Source organism: Trachemys scripta, chromosome 18 (genome assembly GCF_013100865.1).
Source record: "Trachemys scripta elegans isolate TJP31775 chromosome 18, CAS_Tse_1.0, whole genome shotgun sequence".
NCBI classification, from domain to species: domain Eukaryota; kingdom Metazoa; phylum Chordata; order Testudines; family Emydidae; genus Trachemys; species Trachemys scripta.
The window spans coordinates 17751441-17773837 of record NC_048315.1 but is presented as its reverse complement, the minus strand read 5'-3'; the positions used below and the strand labels follow the sequence as shown (position 1 = coordinate 17773837).

The 22397-nt window shown below is 38.7% G+C and overlaps 1 protein-coding gene across 3 annotated transcripts in view; it reads left to right on the top strand.

The window, feature by feature from the left end:
- The window catches only part of RABEP1 (rabaptin, RAB GTPase binding effector protein 1), a 76611-nt gene that overhangs the window by 11993 nt on the left and 42221 nt on the right, over positions 1-22397 (top strand). For 2 of the 3 annotated variants that reach the window (XM_034752740.1, XM_034752739.1), the window contains exons 2-4: positions 10382-10510; positions 15151-15354; positions 18735-18895. In XM_034752740.1, coding sequence (XP_034608631.1) covers positions 10382-10510; positions 15151-15354; positions 18735-18895 — 494 coding nt within the window. The remainder of the gene's footprint in view (positions 1-10381; positions 10511-15150; positions 15355-18734; positions 18896-22397) is intronic. The other variant, XM_034752741.1, reaches the window with a different exon arrangement.

Genomic DNA, 22397 nt, shown 5'->3' with positions numbered 1-22397 from the left:
CCATGCTGAAGGAGTGCACCAGTTTAACTATATTGGTACAAAAAGCGTGGGGTGGATCTGAGCTTTGGCATTTGCTCCATGGTACAGGACTTGGCTGTGTTCACAGGTTTCTCCTAGAAAGACACACCCTAAACCCGTCTTCGTTATGATAGAGGCCATTAAAGATTTCATAAATCATGGTTGTAAGGGAGTCTGCGAGGGTTGGAAAGATCTTGAGAGCTTTGTTTTCAATATTTGTTTTAAAAATACATGTGCTTAGCATATAGGCATGCAGTAAAAATCTGAATAAATAAAATTTCCCTAGTCAGAGGAGAATTTTCCTCCTCTTGACTGTTCAGAATAGTAGGACATGGGACTTCATCCTGATTCTTATCAAATGTAGAAAACTTGCAGGAAGATATATATTATTCTACATAGGTTCTTATACTGCACTCATCATCATCATGGAGTCTATGCACCTGCATTTGCCAGATGAGTTTCCCAGACCATTTTATTAAGTTGTATATCCACTGAGTAGTTATCCTGAGGTAATAACATCTGGCAGCTGCACACCTGTAAATTGATTTGCATCCTGTTGTTGATTTCATGACTGCTGTGTCAAAAAAAATTTAAATGCCCGGGGGAGATGCCAGTTTGGTTTAACTGCTCGTGTTTTATGTTATTACAGATATGTAAGGGAGGGGGAGGCAACTGCCCTGCATTCTTCCCAAATGTTGACTCCAATCTTCTTTCTCCTTATTTCTCATGTCTTAGCCTGTCACCTCACTTTCTTGCCAGATTGTTATTCGTCCCCTGTTCCTTCTTTTTCTACTTTCTTTACATTTTACTCTCTTCCTTTGCTTATACTCTTTCCTATTACTTCTGTCTACATCGGGGTAGGCAACCTATGGCACGCGTGCCAAAGGCAGCACACGAGCTGATTTTCAGTGGAATTCACACTGCCTGGGTCCTGGCCACCGGTCTGGGGGGCTCTGCATTTTAATTTAATTTTTAAGTGAAGCTTCTTTACCATTTAAAAAACCTTAGTTACTTTACATACAACAATAGTTTAGTTATATTATAGACTTCCAGAAAGAGACCTTCTAAAAATGTTAAAATGTATTACTGGCACGCAAAATCTTAAATTAGAGTGAATAAAGGAAGACTCGGTACACCACTTCTGAAAGGTTGCCAACCCCTGATCTACATGAATCTCTCTCCAGTTACCCTCTTTATTTTTGTTTCCTAAAGTTAATTTTAAAGGGTATTGGGTTCAACACTGGATTTCCCTTCCCCTGTAGAGTTAAGGAGACACTTAATCTACATGAAGCTTTTCTGATGAGCCTCTTCAGAGTTTTGGGAGATAGGTAGTTTTGGGAGTAAGTGTTGACCGGCCCAAGTCTACATTTAGATAATAAGTCTAGCTAAAATGGCAAAACTGCAGAAGAACCTTAGGGTTTTTTTTGTTTTGTTTTATGGAATGGTCTTGACTTGTGGTGACACTAGTATCAAAATCTTTTCCTAAATGCGTGTGGATCTGAAGGACATTAAATCACCAGATATTGGCAATATTTGATTAAACAGAATAAACTGTAATCTTTGTTGAAACTTTATTTCTTTTATAAAACAGAACACTTTAGATTGCATATAGAAGATGATAAAAGTCATTAAAGTGAGTAAATTTGAAGTTAAGACAATTAATCCTCTTCTGGGTTCTGTGGTTAGTTGCTATAAACAATGAGATCTGGTAGCATAGTGAAGATTTAGTTGAAGACATTTATATTCATGTGAATGATCCATGAAATTCAAACTTGTGAGTTTAGTATTACCTTAGGCTATGTATACACTTATGATGGGATGTAGAGTATACACATTGCACACACACCCTAGCCATGGGTATGAACAGCAGTGTAGACAAGCACTGCTTAGGCGAGTAGAGTACAGAAACACCAGAACCTTAGGCTATATATCCTAAATGTGTATAGACACACCCAAGCAGTGCCGCCAACCTCTACACTGCTGTTTTCAGCGGTGTAGTATCCTGCTGTCAGAGCTTTTCCCTGCCTCCAAGAAAGGCTCTGGAATTGGAGAACGGGTCTAGCGGGCGGCACTAGGGAAAGTCTCTGGTAGCTTCTCGCTGTTGGAGCCTTTCCCTGCTGCCTCCCCCCGCCAGAGACTTTCGTTTCTGGGTGTAGCTACAGTCTGCTTTTTCACTGCGGTATGTAGCTACACATACCCAAACTGTCGCCACCAGTGTAGATGAGACCTTAGTTGTGAAGCATTATACCACCTGATCATTTAATAGGGTTCACTTTAAAATATTGGGTGAGGTAGAGGAAAGTTTGTACATTTGGTGATCTTGATGAGACTTGGCTTAGAAGAGAGCTTATTCTGCATATCGGTTTAGAATGTTTTTCTACTCAAATGTTTTGTTTACCTACCGGTATTAGTGAAGTAGACCAGTCTGACAGAATAAAGGGAGTGGTGAACACACTCTTTAGGACTCTATTTCACATTAAACGAATATTGAAAAGATTTGGCTAAGGAAATCTATTCAGTCTTAGTAATACAGGAAAAATGCAGTCAAGTTTTTTGTGTGCACAAACTTAAAAAAAACAAACATTAATTTGAACCTCTGGTCTATGGCAGCTGTCTGTTAAATCAGAAGCAATGTTAATATCTAAGGAAGGAGGGTTGACTGCAGGCGTTGACATACAGTGGGGTGAGGGGAAATGATGGTGATTCTTTAATCAGATAGGAAATGAAGGAATTAATGATTCCAATCGCCACCAACTGATTAGCTTCCTGAAAATAGAAGTTGAAATATAGAAACCTAATGCATAGCTGGCTTATTTTGATAGGCATTTAAAAAAAAAATCCAGGCCTTTCTACACTATGTTTTTGGGGAAGTCTTTCACTGGTGGTAGCAACAGTTTGAGTGCTAGTTCATGCAGGCCACTTGTATTTTTATTACTGTGCCACCCGAGCCTACCCTGAGCTGGTTTGCACAACACTGTAGTTAAAAACCACTAGTACCCTGTCTACACTAGCACTTCACTGACGGAGCAGAAAAAGTGGGTGACTTTCTGAAAAAAGCTCGTGTAGACAGGACTTTGGTGAACATGGTTTGGCAGAAGGAGTATTAGACTCATGTGAGGAAGAAGGCTGGAGCGGTAATGGATGGTAGTTCTTGGAAAAAGACGTGTTAGGAATAAGAAGTTTCCAATGTGGTTTCATAAGGATCTGTGTGATGTCTCTTTTTTTAAACAAAAGCACTTGTAGAAAGGAACTAGAGGCAAATTAAAGAAATATATAAAATCAAGTTTAACATGTCCACGGACAAAAGACATGGAATGTGTGCCCCCACTGATTTTACTGCTTGTTAAAGAGGGAAGCAATAAAAGGGAATTTACATGTATATTAGAAAAAGAAATACCAAAGATAAAATAGGTTAATTAATAATTAAAGAAGGTGAAACCCATGAATGCATTACTGAACTGCCTGTAAAAACAAAGGTGCTTTTAGCAAGGAAAATAAAAGATAGAGAACTAGAAAATAATTAAGGCCCAATTCTGCAAAGTTCTGTACATTTGATTAACTTTATGCATGTGACCCATTGAACTCAATGGAACATTACTCACTTGCATTAAGTTAAACATCAATGTTTAAGTAGACTCCAATTAAATTTTAAAGTTTAGCTAAGTTTAACCGGAGTCCAGAGTGGCTAAAAGGATGGTGGTATAAGATAGACAAGGATGCTTTTATCTGAAATGTAAAATTCAGACCCTTTAAGTAGAGAAAAGCTTGAGAGATATTTTAGGTCTTAGCTTGTTTTTTTATTTAAAATATATGGGGAGTATTAGTCAGAACATGAACTGGGTTATCAGAATTGGGAGGAAATCAATGAGTAGGATCTGTATCTGGGGCTAGATTGGAGCAGTTGAGGAGGAGATTTGGGGTCCAAAACAGCAAAAGAGGCTAGAGATGGGGCTTGGACGGAACAGGCGGGAATAAGCAAGAAATGAAATGGCCAAAACACCCAAAAAGAAAGGGAAATAAAGTGGGGGGAGGAGTGGTGAAATGCTAGAACCAGAAATAGTTAAGTTGATTATTCTTTTCAAAATCTGCATAAACCACTTGACATGTAAAATATGTTCCAAAATTATTTTACTAAAAATTTAAAATATGGTCAGTTGGACACCAAAGATATAAGAAAATAAAATGTGTAGTTTCAAGATACTTAATAGACAACAGGTTTAGTAATGCTAACGGACATTTCAACTAACCATCAATGCTCATGACTAGAACCGAAGAACTCTCCCTCATTTTGGGTCTCTTGCACACGTATGGGTTGCATTATAGCCACATTGCCACATAAAAAATAGTATTGCTGAAGGTCCTGTACGTTTTCTATGTTGAATAACAACCTCAGCTACACAAAGCAGATACAGGTATTTTACTAAATGCACCTGTAAAGTGCCAATATACAGCATAAAATACAGTTTAAAATGTTTTAAGATTATGAAATCACTAGTAATAACATTTATGTAGCATTCTGTATTGTTACTTTAGAAATATTGGAACATATTATTTATTAGTGTTAAAGCATACATTTATGCAGGATTAATTTGTTTCAGCTGTATTTGTTTAACTCTAGCTGATCCTCACTTTTTTCCATACTTCTCCCTTTACTGCTGAACTTTTTTCTGCTTCATCTCCGTCCCTCCCCAATACTCTTCCCATCTATTTAACTACCTTTCCTCTTTCCCTCTCACTTTTTTCTACTCAAAACCTTCCTGTAGCCTAAATCCATACACAAGTAGAAAAGGAAAATTAAGAATGAGTCAAGATTGTAACACTGTTGCAAAAAAAGAAAATGTCTGGCATGTATTAGCAAGAGTGTTACAAGCAAGGCACAAGAAGTAATTCTTCTGCTCTACTGCACACTGATTAGGCCTCAGCTATAGTATTGTGTCCAGTTCTGGGCATCACATTTCAGGAAAGATGGGGACAAATTGGAGAAAGTCCAGAGAAGAGCAACAAAAATGATTAAAGGTCTAGAAAACATGACCTGTGAGGGAAGATTGAAAAAATTGGGTTTGTTTAGTCCAGATAAGAGAAGACGGAGGGAAGACATGGTAACAGTTTTCAAGTTCATAAAACAGTTCAGCTGTTCAAGTACAAGGAGGAAGGAGAAAAAATGTTCTCATTAACTTCTGTGGCTAAGACAAGAAGCAACGGGCTTAAATTGCACCAAGAGCAGTTTACGTTGGACATTAGGAAAAACTTCCTTACTGTCGGGGTAGTTAAGCACTGGAATAAATTGCCTAGGGAGGTTGTGGAATCTCTGTCACTGGAGATATTTAAGAGCAGGTTAGACAAATACCAGCAGGGATGGTCTGGTCTAGATAACTTAGTTCTGCATTGAGTGCTAGAACACCTCTCGAGGTCCATTCCAGTCCTATGATTCTATGAATGGGGATAAATACAAAGAAACAAGTGTTCAAAGATTGCATCTTCTAGGAGAAAATGCATTTCACTGATTCAGTTTTATAAAAAGTTTATATATTACTTGTATTATAATACAGCCTGTTCCAATTTGACTTTTTGAACATGCAGTGCTTTGTTTTAATGTTAGCACTGTAGCGTGACTGCTTGCAGGCATTACAGAAACACAGAAAATTCTGTGTGTTAAACAATAGGTACATTTATCAATAGCATATAACTTATTTCTGTGTAGCATTGTTCATACAGAAGTGTCGGAGTGTTTAATTGTTAGTCTCTATGTGCAGAAGGGCAAGTTGATCAAATTTCCAGGTGAAGGACAGCTGGATAACTTCCTGTGAATAGCCTGCACCTGTGTGATAAAGTAAGTGGTACTTCCAGAAGATTGCTAAGAAAAGTGATAAGTTTCTCAAAATCTCACTATTTAAATATACTCTAATTACATACTCAGAATGTTACAACTGCAGAACTACTTTCTGTAACACTACCAACCCCATGTATTCTGTTGCACAGCTGCAGTTACATTTTCCTGGATCTTAATTCACTTTGTTGTATGCAATAATCTGCCCAGGAAATAAAATTCAGTTATTATAATGAAGAGCTCAACTATTTAAAAAAAGTCATTCTAAAAACAGAGATATCAACTGAAAAATCTCTGATACAAATATCTGTCCTCAAATAAAACTAGAAAAAAGTAGCTAGACTAATGAACATACTCTAGTTATTTGTCCAGGTCCGGTAATTAAAATGCCTACTGTTTGTGACTACATGTGTATCTGAGAGAACCCAGTAACTTTAATCAAGGTTCTCTTTTCCTTCCAGCTTTTTTGGCTATTAACCTTGCTCTCAAAGATTAAGTTTTGTTTCCTGTGATTTGAGCCATTTTAACTTCAGGGTAGGAATTGCTTGTGTCTTACTCGCTTGTCAGCAAGGACACTAGTGGATTTTGTTACTCATTCTAGAGATACACACATGGAATTTTTTTTACTTTTTTGGAGGATGCAGTGGGGTGTAAGTTTTAAAAATGTATACACTTAAATGAAATTCCAGGAGCCTGTTTTTCAAAATATCTGCATGCAAGAATTGACTTTTCCAAAATTTTAAAGACCTCTGCTGACACCTTATGGCAGTGGTGGGCAACCTGTGGCCCACGGGCCGTACCACTACAGCCTTATGGAAAAAGATTGCTCTTTATTTTTTTTATTTTTTTGAGAGTTTCTCTTCTTGCTGCTAATTTCTTGCTTTCTGAGCCAAAATATCACACACTTGTGTCACTCTCAGGCAAATGTGAGGTCACCGCAGATGAGTGTCTTGGTTTGGGGAATAAGCACGGGGGGCTGGACATTTTCATTTTCTTCCCCTTTTTGTTATAGGGACAGCAACATGAAGACCCACGGAAAATGATACAAATGACATTGTCTATAAATAAAATATTTCTCAGATCTTTAAAAATATATTTATGATCCAGTTTTCGTGGTTCAGCTGTGGTTTTGTAGGTCTGAAATCTTGATGCCTTCCTCTACACTCAAAATATTGAGTGGAAAGTTTTGTGTTGTTAAATTGTAAATAGACACAGTGTGCTCAAAAATAATCGTATTGATAATCGGCTTTCTGTCTTAGTTCTGGAGTGATTGCTATATATTTGCATAACTGGTAATTTTAGTATAGATAATATTTTAGCCCATTTGGGAAGTGTTCTATCAAACAGCTTTAGAGTGACAAGTCAATGAGAGAATTTTTATTGTCCTTATGCTTTGTTATATTACAAATTTTATTCATGTTGTATTAAGAGATTCTTATCTTCCAACAAGTGGTTCCTCCATTCACGAAGGATCCCTTCATTTAATTTTTAGCTCTCTCTCATAAATGAATCCCCTAAAAAATAGGTATTTTGTTTTTGCTGCCCAGTCTCTATATTCCCTCTAATCTGTTGAGCCTTTTCCAATATTGATATGTCTAGAACAGAATACAGCATTCTTAGGTATAGTCTCCCCAGTGAAGGGAGAGTCTACTACCTCCTGCTCATGACATGAGATATGCAGTCCAAAATCACGTAGTTATAAAATCATCAGCTTTATTTCTATTTGTGTGTTGAATAAGGACTCTCTAGCCATCTCTTCAATAACATATCTGTTTGCAATGGATATTCTGGAATATACTTTGTTTATAGATCAGAAATGGTTGACTAAAGAGCCAATCCTTTTTTATTTCCTCTTTCAGTTTGACGTGTCAAGTTTAATTTAAAAATAGCCCTTAAAATAGAGTGGGGTAACTTATTCTTTTTGATAAATTAGACTTCCCCATTCTAATCTGTGCTCACAGCAGTGTGGGTTCTGCTGCCTCAGAGGAATTTCATACCAATGCTATTATAACATTTTGTATGTTCTGATCTCCTGTTTGTAACAGGAGATCCTGTTTCAGTCAGGCGGAGTTCTGCAAGTGCTACCAATCCATCAGGCTTTGTTTACTATTTATTTCATCAGCGTCATTAAACACTGAAGATTGCATTCCCGTGTGTGGAAACGAGAGCTCAGCAGGAATGGCCTACGACATCTTTTCCATTTGAAAAATTGTGTGAGAAATAGAAGCATGAGTTGCATATAGATTGGTATTTTGTCCTGATAGATTTTAAAGTGAATGTTCAATTGAGCTAAGGACCAGGTGCAATTTGCACCTGTAACTGTTGAATTACAGATTAAAGGTATGTGCCAAGGAGCCTGATCCAAAGCCCATTGATATCTGTTCGATTCTTGCCATTAATTTAATTGGATTTCGGATCTGGGCCAGTCGGAATAATTGTACCTGTAGTCACTCAGATGTATAGCTACTCAAATCTGGGCTCAGAGTTTAATTATGGATGCAAATAGCATTCACAGAAGGAAAACCACCCTTCTTAAAACTTACTCCTCTGTGTGATAGCATCATAATAGAAATGCTATAGTTGTGATAGAGGCTTAGAAAATAAATGCCATCTCAGTTTTCAGTATTTTTCCATACAACTACCTTTTGGGTTGAAATTTCATAGGCTCTTTCTTAGCCTAGGAGTGGCTTACTTGTGTATAATAGATTTCCCCATGCTAATCTGTGTTCACAGCAGTGTGGGTTCTGCTGCCTCAGAGATTTAGTAGTTATTGGAATTAGATACAAAAATTGTATAATGCTTGTCTAACTTAATTTCCCTCTGCTACCTGTATTAGATTAGAGGCGTAGTCAAAGAACATATTTTTTTCAGTTAAACATTCTAGTTTTATTTTATAACCAGAAGTCTACAACATGTAGTCTTACTTCTAGAGAATCCCTCTATTCATATCTTTCTTAGGTCTAGGTAACCAAAAATTAATCTCTTCCTAGATGGCCAAAAATTAACAGAAATGAGCATTATCCTTGAATTCACAAAATTTCAATGGCAAATTGATCATTGTTTTCCTCTCTGGCTTTTTACCACTACATAGTCCTCATTACACCTCTTGTGCTGCTTAAAGGTACTTGAGGTTGCAGAAAGTAGTGCATCTTATTGTATAATGTGCTATTTTTAACACTTTTCTTTTTGGTGGAGAGTATGTTAGTGTCTGTGTGACATGTAAGCAATTTTAATACATTAGGTAGGGTATCGATTTAACTAGCTTGTGCTATGAAGAGGCTATTATTTCAAAGCAGTGACTCAGATTGTCTACATGGTGAGGCGAAACTTCTTTGTAAAATGCTGTTGTAGAATTGAAAGAGAAATACTTAACAGAACTTCATTTGCTTGGTGAAATTATAGCGTGAGAAGTATTTAGCATGTCTGTGGGTTTTATAAATTTTTTTGCTGTTTTCTATTTGAATTTTTAAAGACTGTTCTAAAGTGTGTAATCTGAAACCTTCTGTTTCTTAAGGTGTCACTGTACTTCCTGGGAAACTAACAAAGTTTATATCTTGCCTCATGACCAGTACCTGGGAAGCAATTATAGCAAAAATTCTTGCTTTATAGCAACATATGGTACTTTTTGTTGAGATTCTGAATTCTCTATCACAGAGGTTCTTTCTTGCTTTTTCTTTGTGGATTGTATTTTTATAGAGTGTTGGTATTTGTGGACCACCTCCCCTACTATTTCCAATAATGACATCCTTAAGGCAACTACAGTAATTGCTTGCATGGAAAAAAATTTTTTTAGAAAGTACTTAATGTATTTTTAGCTGTCTTAAGGCAGTTGAGCAGCTTTAAATAAGGAGAAATTGCCACATGAGTGGTCGTTTCTCTGCATACCATTTAATAAATGCTCTGAGGATCACCAATAGTCCATGGACTAGAGTTTGACAAACTCTGCTCTAGCAGGGAGGAAGCAGTGGAGACAGGGAAGAGTATGACATGGTTGAGGGATGGGTTTCACCTTTTCATTTAGTACCCATAGCCAGTAACCTGTTTAAATTTTAACCCCTGATATGTAATAAGTGCTTTGTGACTTCATACACAGGAGTGAGGATGTGTGTGTACAGGGAGGAAGTAAGAATGCAAACAGATTCCCTAATGTCAGAATAAAATCCCTGGTGGTAATACAGTTACTAAACATAGTTCTTGTAACTTGTCCCTTCCTTGTATGTGGTGAATTCTCCTTTCAAGAAGGATTCAGTATGACTCAAGAGTCAACCCTAAGAGTTATTCTTAGCTGCAGTTGATGTATGCCAGAACTCACTGTTGTAATGACTAGAACTGTTGACTCTTGCTGGTTTTTAAAAAACAAAACAACACAAAAACCTCTGACCAGGCATAGTGGCTTGTCATTGGATAACACTTGAGCTAATGAGTGAAAAATATATTTTAAAATCATAAATCCTAAGTCTTAAAGTTGCAACATGTGATTGTGTGGGATTCCTTAACTGTTAGTGACACACCTTACTTTTTTTGTTTTTGTTCTAGCTGCTCTTCTGCAACGGCTAGCAGAATTGGAAAAAGTCAATGCAGAATTTCTGCGTACAAACCAGCAGCTTGAGCAAGAATTTAATCAAAAGAGGGCAAAATTTAAAGAGTTATACTTGGCTAAGGAAGGTAAGTTCTAGGTTCTCTGAATTATTTTAAAGCCTATTTTTATGCTAAGCCTTGAATAATCCCTGGTTAGAGAACAATCTTAGTAGTGCTAACCCCTTTTTTTTTTTTTAAAGAAGTAGGGTTTAAAGCAAAGGTTTTCTTGCATTGGCAGTCGGTTGGTGGGATATCCTGGTTGACAGGTGGTAAGACACTGTTAAAGTCTCTTATTAGCCAACAGAAAATGTGAGTTTTCCTGCCAAACTTTTTTAAAGGCCAATATAAAGAGGCAAAGAGAAAAACCCTAACAGTTATCTGGTTACATAATTAGAGTTTCAGAATGTATCAGCCACCTTTCTTTGTAATCTAATTTATGAAGATTTTGTTTTCTGTAATTATCATACAACTGTTCTCCTTTTATGTAGAAATCTTGAAATGGAGAGTTAACGTAAGGTGAAAAAGAAAGAAAAATGTAATTTGACTTTAAAGTATATACCCATACTGATAGGAGTCAGCAAATCATCTTGAAATGCACATAAAATTCCACAGTATCCTGCTTTTTAAAATAAAGTAATGTGGGGGTTCTCAAACTCTCATAGCATAGACCACATTGTGATAGCATCTGCTGGACACCATCCCCTCCAATTCACAATTGTGTAATATCCTTGGGGCAATTACAGTAATTGCTTATATGGAAAAGGAATCTTAGGAAATTGTTTGATTAATTTTAAACTTCTGCTGATGGCTCTGGTCGTTGCCATTGTTCTGTTTTTACAGCAATGCCCACTAGTGGGGACAGGCTGGTTCCTTCTTGTTTCCAGCTATTTTTATAGTCCTTTAGGCTCTTGACTACAGTAGAAGCAGTAGCTGGAAGCAAGGAGGTGGTGCCAAGCACCATGTGACCTGCCAGCTTTCCACTGACCACCAATAAATGCTTCATAGACCACAGTTTGGAAACCACTGAGTTAATACAAACCCACTGACGTAAAAGTGTTTTCATCCTCTTTGACCAGTAACTAACAGGAACACTTAGAGACACATTTTCCGTGTGCTCTGTCAGTTGTGGTCAGCTTGTTACATAGTATGTAATTGGGTTTTATATCTTGAATGATTGATCAGTCTGATTAATTGTAACGTAAGCAGCCAAACTTGCATAGCTTAAATTTGACAGCTAAAAGTATTTATTTTTAGTAACACTCTTTGAGGAAACTGTGAACCCCACTAGCTCATGTACCTGCTGTAGAAGAATGGAGAAAAGCAGCTATCTTCTATTTAAGTGCAGGGTTGATTTACTGACTCCTTTTAATCCCAACTGCTTTCTTGTCCTAAAAATATAAAAGAAAGTAAAGCCAAGAAAAATTTCATTAAAACTACAGCTTGCTTATTTTTCTGCTCTCATACGCATGTACAGCTGACATATTGAAGACAATAGCATAGAGTGTTTTTCTAGCTATTGGGACCAGGGAAATGAAAATGTAAAGACAAGACGCTGCTGGACTGTGGTCAGCAACAGCAACCTCCCTCCCCAAACTAAAATAGTTAGAAATCACTTTTCCTCTTGACATTTCCTTCACTTAGGTGCATAGACACCAACGTGAAAGGGGTGCTATTGAAAACCCTAACATAAGTACTTTGCCCTTTCAAGGCACTTTCCCTGCCTTGAAGAATCTTGGGTAAAATATCCCTTCTGTTGTGTTTGTGCATTGCCTTGTATAAAGAGCCCTGACCTTGATTTGGCCCTTTGGGCACTATAGTAATACAAATAATAAAGAATAAAAATCTTAAAGCTTTTTACAAGGTTTAACGGATGACTGGTAGTAACATCCCTTTGAAGCAGACAAGTACTCTCACCACCATTTTATGGGTAGGGAAATTGAGGCAAAGAGAGATTAAATTATTTTTTGAGGTCACACAGGCAGTATGTAGTAGAGTCAGAAATAGAATACAGCTTGACTAGCTCCCAATCCTGTATTGTAACCTAAAGAGTGTACTTCCTGCCAGGTGACTGGCTTCTTTACTATGTCCATTTTGGTAATTAGGCCATGGTGGTGGTGGTGTGGATGGTGGTGGGGGCAAACAAATATTAAAGCATAGGGGTAGTCATTACCACTAATGGACTTTTCTGCACTAGAAAATTAGTGTGTTACAACATAACCTTGAGAAGTCATTTTAACTAACATGATGTTAAAAAACATAAGTCAGCGTAGAGGGAGGACACATCTTATTTAACATGTCAGCTGGTTGTGGGTAAAACTCTTCTGGAACCATAGGAATCTTCTGTGGGCTCTAGTACTTTGGTCTAATTTCAGTTGTTGTGTTTTGTGTATAGGTGCCGGGTGGTGGTGATGGTGGCCTGTGATCTACAGGAGGTCAGACTAAATGATCTCATTGTCCCATTTGGCCTTAAACTCTATGAATGTGACTTGGTGTCCCTCTCTACACTGACTGCAAAGTCGCGTTTAACATCCCATTAGTTTACATGACTCCTTAAGGCTGCATTGTCACGTTCAGTGAACGCCAGCCCAAAGTGTGAACTGATATTTAACTTGTTTTATTATCTTATCATCCTTGCGGTGTCTCTTGAGGAAAATATTTTTGCAGCAGACTACAATGTTGTATGCATTACATTTAGGAATACAAAATGTGCACTTAAAAAAAAAAAGCACACTAAAAATATTTTTATGTAAAACATCTTAGTCTGGTCTACCTAGTTCCATAAGACATTTCAATACAGCATGCAAGGTCAGGAATTTAGTAATTTAAAGAGTTTTTGTTTAAACAGAGCAGGGGTTGAAACTAAAGTATTATGAGGTGTGAAAGGAAAAAGAACGATTGATTGAAAGCAGTAGAACTATAAACATAAGGCTGATAAACTAAATATTGCTATAAAAGCTGGAAATAACGACACAAATGTTATTGAGGAAAGGAAGTCTTCATAATAGTAATAGTCAAGGTGCCTCATACTTTGCAGAACACAGGATTCATTTTGTGGCAAAGTCCTTGGATTCTGTGGCAGTTTGGTATAGCAGGCTTCTGCAACCGCTTCCTTTAAATAAAAATGGAGGTTTTTATGAATTAAGTATGAAAACAAATAATATCAGCAGGTAGCCCTGTGTGTCTGTTTTGCTGTTCAGCTCATTTTATACTTTTTTACATCTGCAGTTTTCAATATGCCAGATTTTTTTTGCACTGGCAACACCTCAACTGCATCAGGAGTGGGAAGGGGAAATGTTCTAGCAGTTGGGTAGGGCGAGCCTTTTTGCACTAGAGAAGCACGGGAAGCAGTTTGGTATTGTGGGATCAGTACACTAGCTGCATGCTTCTGCTAAAATTATCATAGGTGAAACAGTTAATGCTTGACATACAAATTCTTATCTTTAGGATTCAGACTTAATCCTCCAATGAGATGAATGGCATAGCTTACATCTTGCAGAGCTATTGTTTCAGGTTGTCTGCAGACTCTCTGGAAGACAATACATAATTTGTTTATGCTCTGTTATATTTGAAAGTTATATTTGTAACTATAAGGGCGAGGAATGTGTTTTTAATGAAAGCTTAGATTCTTAGCACAGTTGTGATAAAGGGTCAATTTTTCTGCAGATTGCATGGTTCTAGCATAATTGGGGTCCAGGTAATAATACTTTGCAATTCTGTAGTACCTGTAATAAGGGGATCACAAAGTGCTGTACAACGTGTAAGCATCTCCTAAGGCTCCCATGAGGCAACAAGGTAGTGTCCCTCTTTTACAGATAACTTCTATATTTCAGTTTATGTAAGTGATATATCCAAGGTTACAAAGCAAAACCAAACAATCTTCCTGACTTCAGTCCTATCCTCTGACTTCCAGATCATGCTCATTCCCAGTATGTATACTTCCCAGCAAGTATTCCCAGTATGTGAGTTACATGACAGTGAAGTAGTTAAAAGTCCAATTAGCTTAATTGGCGTATTGATTGATAAGTGGTATTTACAGTGTCTGCTTTGTAGTAGTGTCTTCAGTCTCTACACTGGATGAATGAGAAACAAATAAAAAGGGAACTTGATGAGTAGCGAAACCTGGAATGTTACTTAAAGATTTTCTTTAGCTATCACGGATAAAGTTTTAAACTTCAGACTCACTCTTGTTTTCCTTTACTAAAGCACCAATTTCTGTTGCAGCAGATAAAGCTGCACTTCAAACTGAATTTGTTAACTAAATTAAATGGAAGCGGAGGGCAACAAAAATGATTAGGGGGCTGGAGCACATGACTTATAAGGAGAGGCTGAGGGAACTGGGATTGTTTAATCTGCAGAAGAGAAGAATGAGGGGGGATTTGATAGCTACTTTCAACTACCTGAAAGGGGGTTCCAAAGAGGATGGATCTAGTCTGTTCTCAGTGGTACCAGATGACAGAACAAGGAGTAATGATCTCAAGTTTTAGTGGGGGAGGTTTAGGTTGGATATTAGGAAAACCTTTTTCACTAGGAGGGTGGTGAAGCACTGGAATGGGTTACATAGGAAGGTGGTGGAATCTCCTTCCTTAGAGGTTTTTAAGGTCAGGCTTGACAAAGCCCTGGCAGGGATGATTTAGTTGGGAATTGGTCCTGCTTTGAGCAGGGGGTTGGACTAGATGACCTCCTGAGGTCCCTTCCAACTTTGATATTCTATGAATACTTGATTTCAGAGGACCTGAAAAGGCAAAATGTAGTACTGCAAGCAGCACAAGATGATCTAGGACATCTGCGGACACAACTATTGGAAGCCCAGGCTGAAATGGAGAACATCAAAGCCATAGCTACAGTATCTGAGAATACAAAGCAGGAAGCTATTGATGAGGTGAAGAGGCAGTGGCAAGAAGAAGTCGCTTCACTACAAGCAATTATGAAAGGTAAGGCCAGAGGAAGCTAGCTAACTACTGCAGTTACAGCAAGGTAAACAAGCAATTTATTTAATAGGTGATGTTATTGTTCTTGATGCAGTACAGCAGTGGTTCTCAGCCAGGGGTACACATACCCCTAGGGGTAGGCAGACATCTTCCAGGGTTTACTCAACTCATCTAAATCAGTGTTTCTCAACCTGGAGGTTGCGGGATGGGTTTAGAGGGTCACAAGCAGGGCAATTGCCTGGGGCCACATGCCACAGGAGGCCCTTCGAAGCTAAGTTACATGCTTCAACCCCGAGCAATAGGGCTTGGGCTTCAGACACTGCTCACAAGCGAAACAAAGGCTCAAGTATCACACTGAAATGTAAGTACAATATATTCCAATTGATTTATTTTATAGTTATATGGTAAAAATGAGAACGTAAGCATTTTTCAGTAATAGTGTGCTGTGATATTTTTGTATTTTTATGTCTGATTTTTGTAAGCGGGTAGTTTTTAAGTGAGATGAAACTTGGGGCACGCAAGACAAATCAGACTCCTGAGATGGAGAACAATAGTCTGGAAAGGCTGAGAACCACTGCTGTACAGAATAAGCAGTTTGTGCCGTGGAAGTTACATTAAGCAGATTGGTGATTTCAGTCTTTAGCTGACCAATTCCAATTCTTGCAATATGTACTGGGAAATTTTTAGCTTGTATGGACCATTCTTCAGGGACTGAGAATATAGCCATTCCTCCGTCACAAAGACAAGTAATGGTATATGTGACCTGGTTAATCTGACAGCAGCTTCAGGATGACTTGTTTCTCTGCTTTGGCATGCAAAATTGTCTTTGCCAAACATTTAAATGTCCCTCCATTGCCATCACATTGGCTCTTCCCATGTCTTGTGGCTAAATATGTCATCATACTTTCTTATTTCTCCTGCAAGAATATAGACTCACATTCTAGCATGCTGCACGCTCACTGATTTACTCTTGATACAAACTACCTGTAAGGAGGAACATGCAGACAGTAATTTAGGACATAACCGCTATTGCAATAACTATTTTTGCTACCTGTTGGGTGTAGGCATTGCAGAAATCTGCCTTGTTACGTATTTACTCTAGAGAATACAGCTTTTCATGTATTTCGGTGTGGCAGGTGGGGCTGCTCTGCAACACCTCCTTGTGGGATCAGTCTGGTGCATTAGGCTTTCACTGCTTTAGTCTGAACGTTTTGGCTGCCTGCCGAGACCAGGAAACCCATGCAGTAAGCTTGACATCAGTCTTTCAACAGTGAAATAACAAACTCAGGACTTGGCTGTCTGTGCCTTTTAATTAAAGAAAGAAAACCTCACATAGAGGCACTTTGTTGTAGCACTTGAAGGCAAGGCACTGACCTACTGGGTTAATACTGAGACGGTCTTCCTCTCTTCCAGTCTTCCCCAGTTCTGCCACTGATGACAAGTAGGCAAGCCTTCTTAACTGGACTGCTGGCTCTTGATTGATCAGCAGGCCTGTCTTGTTGGTAGTGTGGTCTGAATGGATTTTCCTTGAGCAAAAAGTGTCAGGGCTCCAATGCCTGCTGTAGGGAGTAGAGAGGATCTGATACACTCTGTCACAGTTGGCAAGTAAACATAATTTGGCTTATTAATACACAAATAACAGAACTAGATCAGTGATTCTCAACCAGGAGTACAGGTACCCCTGAAGGTATGCAGAGGTGTTCCAGGGGTACTTAACTCATCTAGATCAGTATTTCTCAACCTGCGGGTTGCATCGGGTTTAGGCAGGTTGCAAATGCGGGACCGGTGTTAGGGGGTGGCAAGCAGGGCAGTTGCCTGGGGCCACCCACCACAAGGGGCTCTGCGAAGCTAAGTTACGTGCTTCAACCCCGGGCAATGGGGCTCGGGGTTTAGACAAGGCTCACAAATGAAACACAGCCTCAAGTGTCAAACTGTATGTTTATGGCTGATTTTGTAAGCAAGTAGTTTTCAAGTGAGGTGAAACTTGGGGTACTCAAGACAAATCAGAATCTTGAAAGGGGTACAATAGTCTGGAAAGGTTGAGAACCACTGAACTAGACTATTATAGAAGACACTGGAGTCCCCAACCAAGATCACGGCTCCATTGCATTAGGTGTCATACATACAGGTATTACCTGCCTTGAATAATTTACAGTCTAAATAGACAAGCAGAGTTACCTGAGAAGGTTTAGTCCTTTCTGTGTTTTGGGGATGTGGAAGTTATTTTTGTTGTTCCTTTTTTTTAAGGGGATTTTGGTTATTTGCATAGTGTTTAGATTGCTGTGGGTAGATTTTGTAAATCAAAATAGAAATAGCATATTTGAGCAACGTGACTCTTGGCATGAATATAGGAGGCTATTTAAATTAATGATGTTAATCTAGACTAAATTTTAGTTCCCTTGGATCTGTTGAGTTACTGGTAGCTTTCTTGGCAAGATGCAGTTCATTGCACTTGTGGTTAGTTCTTTGTTCAATGTGATCAACTAAAAGGTATGACAGAAGCATATAGCATATCATAGGGCACACAAAATACTACCGTTGCTGTCTTGGATTGCCTGTGCCCAGTTTAGAGTCCCTTAAATAGTTATTTTTAAATAGATGTATCTTGTAAAAATTTTCTTTACATGATAATTTCGTTTAGAAGATTGTTGTCTGACTTTTTTTCCCCTCAGAATAGAGATCCTTTAAAAATATGGACAGTTTACTTGTTTTATTTAAAAACAAAAAGCCAAAAACAATCTTGAATTCTATATTAAATTTTAGGGTGATAGAAAGTTGCCTGTAGACCTGTTTAAATAGTGGTAAAAATTCTGTAGTTTTACTGATTTTTTTTTCACTAGCAGAATGCTGCATGATCTTCCAAGGTTCAGAAGTTCTGTTGAGTCATGTTTTTGTGTCCCTGGAACCGTTTCTGGGAAAGGAATCTAACACACTCTGAGGACAAGGTCAAGTCTATAACATGTGACATATCTCAAGATACATGTACAAGATGTAGCTTATTTCTAGATCTCCCTGCTCTTCGTGAGGTTGCAGTACTGCAAAGACAGTGTACTCACCCTCTGGAGGGGAAGGGAATCATTTGAATCCCTCCAAAGAGATGCTCTTGGCCAATTAAGAATATTTTACTATTCCTATAAGTGGAGTTTCAGACAGTCCTCAGCCAGAAGGGTTGTATCTATTATACAGAGCTCTGGGGAACAGGGAGAAGGCAAAACATGAAAAAGATACAGCCTTGAGTGTTACATAGAATTGAAAGGATTGTACAACGCAAACAGCAAGCTTTGCACAAACATTCTGAGATTTTCTTTGGAACTGCATAATTTGTAGTCTCACACTTTATAACTTGCCCTGATAATGAAAGTTTCTGTGACATTGCTTTACAGAAACTGTTCGTGACTATGAGCTCCAGTTTCATCACAGGCTGGAGCAAGAGCGAGCTCAGTGGGGCCAATACCGGGAAAATGTTGAAAGGGAAATAGCAGAGTTGAGAAGGCGGCTATCTGAAGGTCAAGAAGAGGAAAATCTAGAAAATGAAATGAAAAAGGTATGCTGAAATAAATCTCTAAATGTAAAGTGAGATGGTAGACATCTGTTAATGAAAATGTTTCTACTCTTTCAGAGTAATTCGATGTACTTTAGAAAGAGCAGTAAGGCCTAATCCTGCAAACCCTTATTTATTTGTTCCCATTGAAGTCAATAAAATCTGATTCTGCAGCCGTACATGCAAAGTATTACTATTTTATTCTCAACCCTGAACTTGTAACTAGGACTACTGGAAATCTTTTGGGGGACTTTTAAGATTTGGGGGAGCCCTTGCATTAGATTCTGTGGAAATCTTCACAAAAAACTGTAGTCTGATAAGTAAGCTAGGAACTGTTTCGTTTTTTCAAATATATTGTTTCAGATAATAAATAGATTTAGTCTTTGTCATATATCAATGATTTGGAATCTTAAAATATATTATATAAACCTCTGCTGGAGATGACCAAGGGTGCCAGGCTTCAAGGTATCTTTTAAAGACTAGATTAATCTTGCTTTAAATAGCATTGCCTATCATCATAGTGACTCTTTTCTAAATCAAATACAAGATAAGATTTGCATAACAGGAAATCTGCCACTTTATCCTTACTTTGAATGCCCGTGAGAGTCAGATTGTAATATTTTTCCTCCTTTAATAGCAGTTTTATGTTTAAAGCAAGCAGAGATGAGGAAGATGGCATCTTTGCCCTCTTGCTGCTGCTATATTATGGCGAGAGATTGGCACTGTAAATGATACAGTGGATTTTGAGCTCTGAAATTTCCTGAAGCCTAAAAATTGCCCATGCTAGTCATTAGAATCTCACTGGTTTTGGTTGAACGCTTGATTTTTTTTTTTCTTCCTGTAATCACTAAGGCTGCCTTAAATGTGAACACTTCTTTTTTTCTGTTTGTTTTGAGTAACAGGTCCTGAGTGTAAAAACATCCTGTTTTGTCTAAATTCTCTCTGTTTAAAAAAAAAAAAAAAATCTTTGTAATTTAAGATGTCAGGCGTCAGGATTGGTTAGATAAGAACCCTGAGCTTTTAGCAAATTAATGAAAATTTTAGTTGAAACAGTCCTTTAGAAGGAAACCATCTGAATCTCAAATGAGTCTAGGATTTCCAAAAAAGTAAAATTCAATAAGGAATTGAATAAATGTGGGCTGACAGATCTGACCTGTTTATCTGCATGTCATTCAAAAATGAAAAAAAAAAAGTGTATTATTCTACACTTATTATGGTAGTACCCAAAGTCCGCAGGCAGGACTGGACTGCCTGTGTGCTGTACAAACAAAATAAGGAGACAGTCCCTGCCCTGCAGAGCTTACAATTGAAAAGATGTAGTTCCACAACTTGTTGCACAAGTAAATTAACAAATTGCCATAAACACCAATGTTCTCAACAAAATTCCCTTAAAAATACAAAGAGGACAATCCAACAAATTGTTCCTAGTGCAAAAAACCTTTCTCTCTGCTGCATTTATGCTTTGTATTAACGAAGTTTGAGCTTGCAGGTTACTCAGGTTGTTGCACAGGGTTGTAGGTAAATATTGCAGCATTTGTAAACTCGGCTTTGTACACAAAGAAAATAAATATGAACAATTATCCTAAAATGGAAACTCTGAGTATCTTGGGGAACCTTTTAAAAAGATCTCCAAACTCAGATGAACCTGAAGGAGGGAAAACGTGCATTTAAAAAAAAAAAAAAAAAAAAAAAGGAAAAGCTGGTAAATGGGGCCCAATGACTTAATTTAAGCAGGGTGTTTTAGCTGCACTTTTAAGGCATGAGCTTTTCCTGGACAAAAGAAAACTTTTTGTTCCTCATCAGACAAGTTTCAGATTTTTTACTCAAGAAGTTTAATAAATGCTTAAAACAAAAATAAGGTGAAATGGACTCCTTTTAGGAGCAAAGGAGGAAATGGCTGGCCTGCAAAGAGAGAATGGGTGAATCACATGTGAATGAAAGAACTGAACGTTCATTCAACTCCAGCACAAGGCCTATAACCCCCAAAGGAGGCACCCTTAATCTCCTTTGTTGCTTTGGCTCAGATATTTGATACTTTAAATGTCTGGTTCCACTTTCAAAATAACACTTTATCTTCCATCCCGCAGAGGAGCAGGAGTAGGGTGCGTTCGTCCACTGAGTTCATAAGTTCCATTCTCAGGACAGACTCCTTTATAAATGAAAAGTCTAGACTTCTCAGCATTATCCTTCAGATTTCCCTGAAAAGTGGCCCCCCCATCCTTCCGAAACAGGTTCTTTACATCTTGCAACCAACAAAAAAATAATAATCCTGACAGGATTGTTAGTAGGCCCACCCCCAGCATAAGATACAGAATAGGCATAATATTAAAGAGTGAAACAAAAACAGGAAGTTCAAAATAAGTATAACATCATCCAGCTTACACTGTACTGGTTGGGGAAATGGACTGTGAAGTGGTGAAAGCACAATGGCATATTTGTCAGCCAGAATTTAAATTGTTTGGTTCTCTTGTTTGGGTTTTATCACAGTTGAATCTTGCTGCTTAATTTGGCTATAAAAAATAATTAAAACAAGTGAAACCATGAAAACGTACTGTAGGCATGTGTTTACTAACTATTCTTGGCTGCGGTATGGTCATTATTTTTTCCCTCAAAGGGAAGAGAATAGATGGTAAAAACAGAATGTGCAAATAACTGAAAACTTAGTGAGTATTTTTAAAGTTTTGTATGTTTTGTGAACTTGGCTTTGTGTGTAATTAATTTTAAGGTTTCTTCTAGAGAGGCATGGTTTCTTCTTCATGCTGAGGTCCACAGATCCATTACAATACGCGCTTTGGCCTACTTGCAGCTTGGGGGTAAAACCACATCTGTCATTCACTGCCAGCCTTGCTGCTTGAAGTTCTTTCCTTCCAGTTTTTTCTGCCTCCCCTGCAGCAGGTGACTACACCAGAACTCCCCGCTGTAGAGCTTTCTGAGGGAAGTTCCAAACTTTATTTGAAATTTTAGGTGAATAACTTGGCTTGATAGTGTGATTGGGTCGCAGGGTTGCATTTTTGAGGTGTTTGCAGCAGTTGGTGCCTCTGCAGGATTCAGGGAGAGAGTTAGTCCGAGAACAGCCAAAGGCAAGAGCAAAGGTCTGTGTTCTGCACTTCTCCCTCCTGGCTCACTCTCGAGTGTCTCACTGGAGTAGGGTTACCATATTTTGTGCCTCCAAATGGAGGACACTCCCAGGGGCCCCGCCCCAACTCCACCCCCTCCCCAAAGTCTCCGCCCCCTCCCCTGCTTCCCGCGAACATTTGAGTCGCGGGAAGCCTGTAGCAGGTAAGGGGCAGTGTGGGGAGAGGAGGCGTGGCCCAGGCTGGCCCCCCCGGTGGCTCCAGCCTGGGTCGGCTCGGGCCCTGGGGTGCCGGCCCCGGCCCCCGGCCGACCACCCCCGGCCCACCCAGCACTGCCGGCCCCGGCCCCCGGCCGACCACCCCCGGCCCACCCAGCACTGCCGGCCCCGGCCCCCGGCCGACCACCCCCGGCCCACCCAGCACTGCCGGCC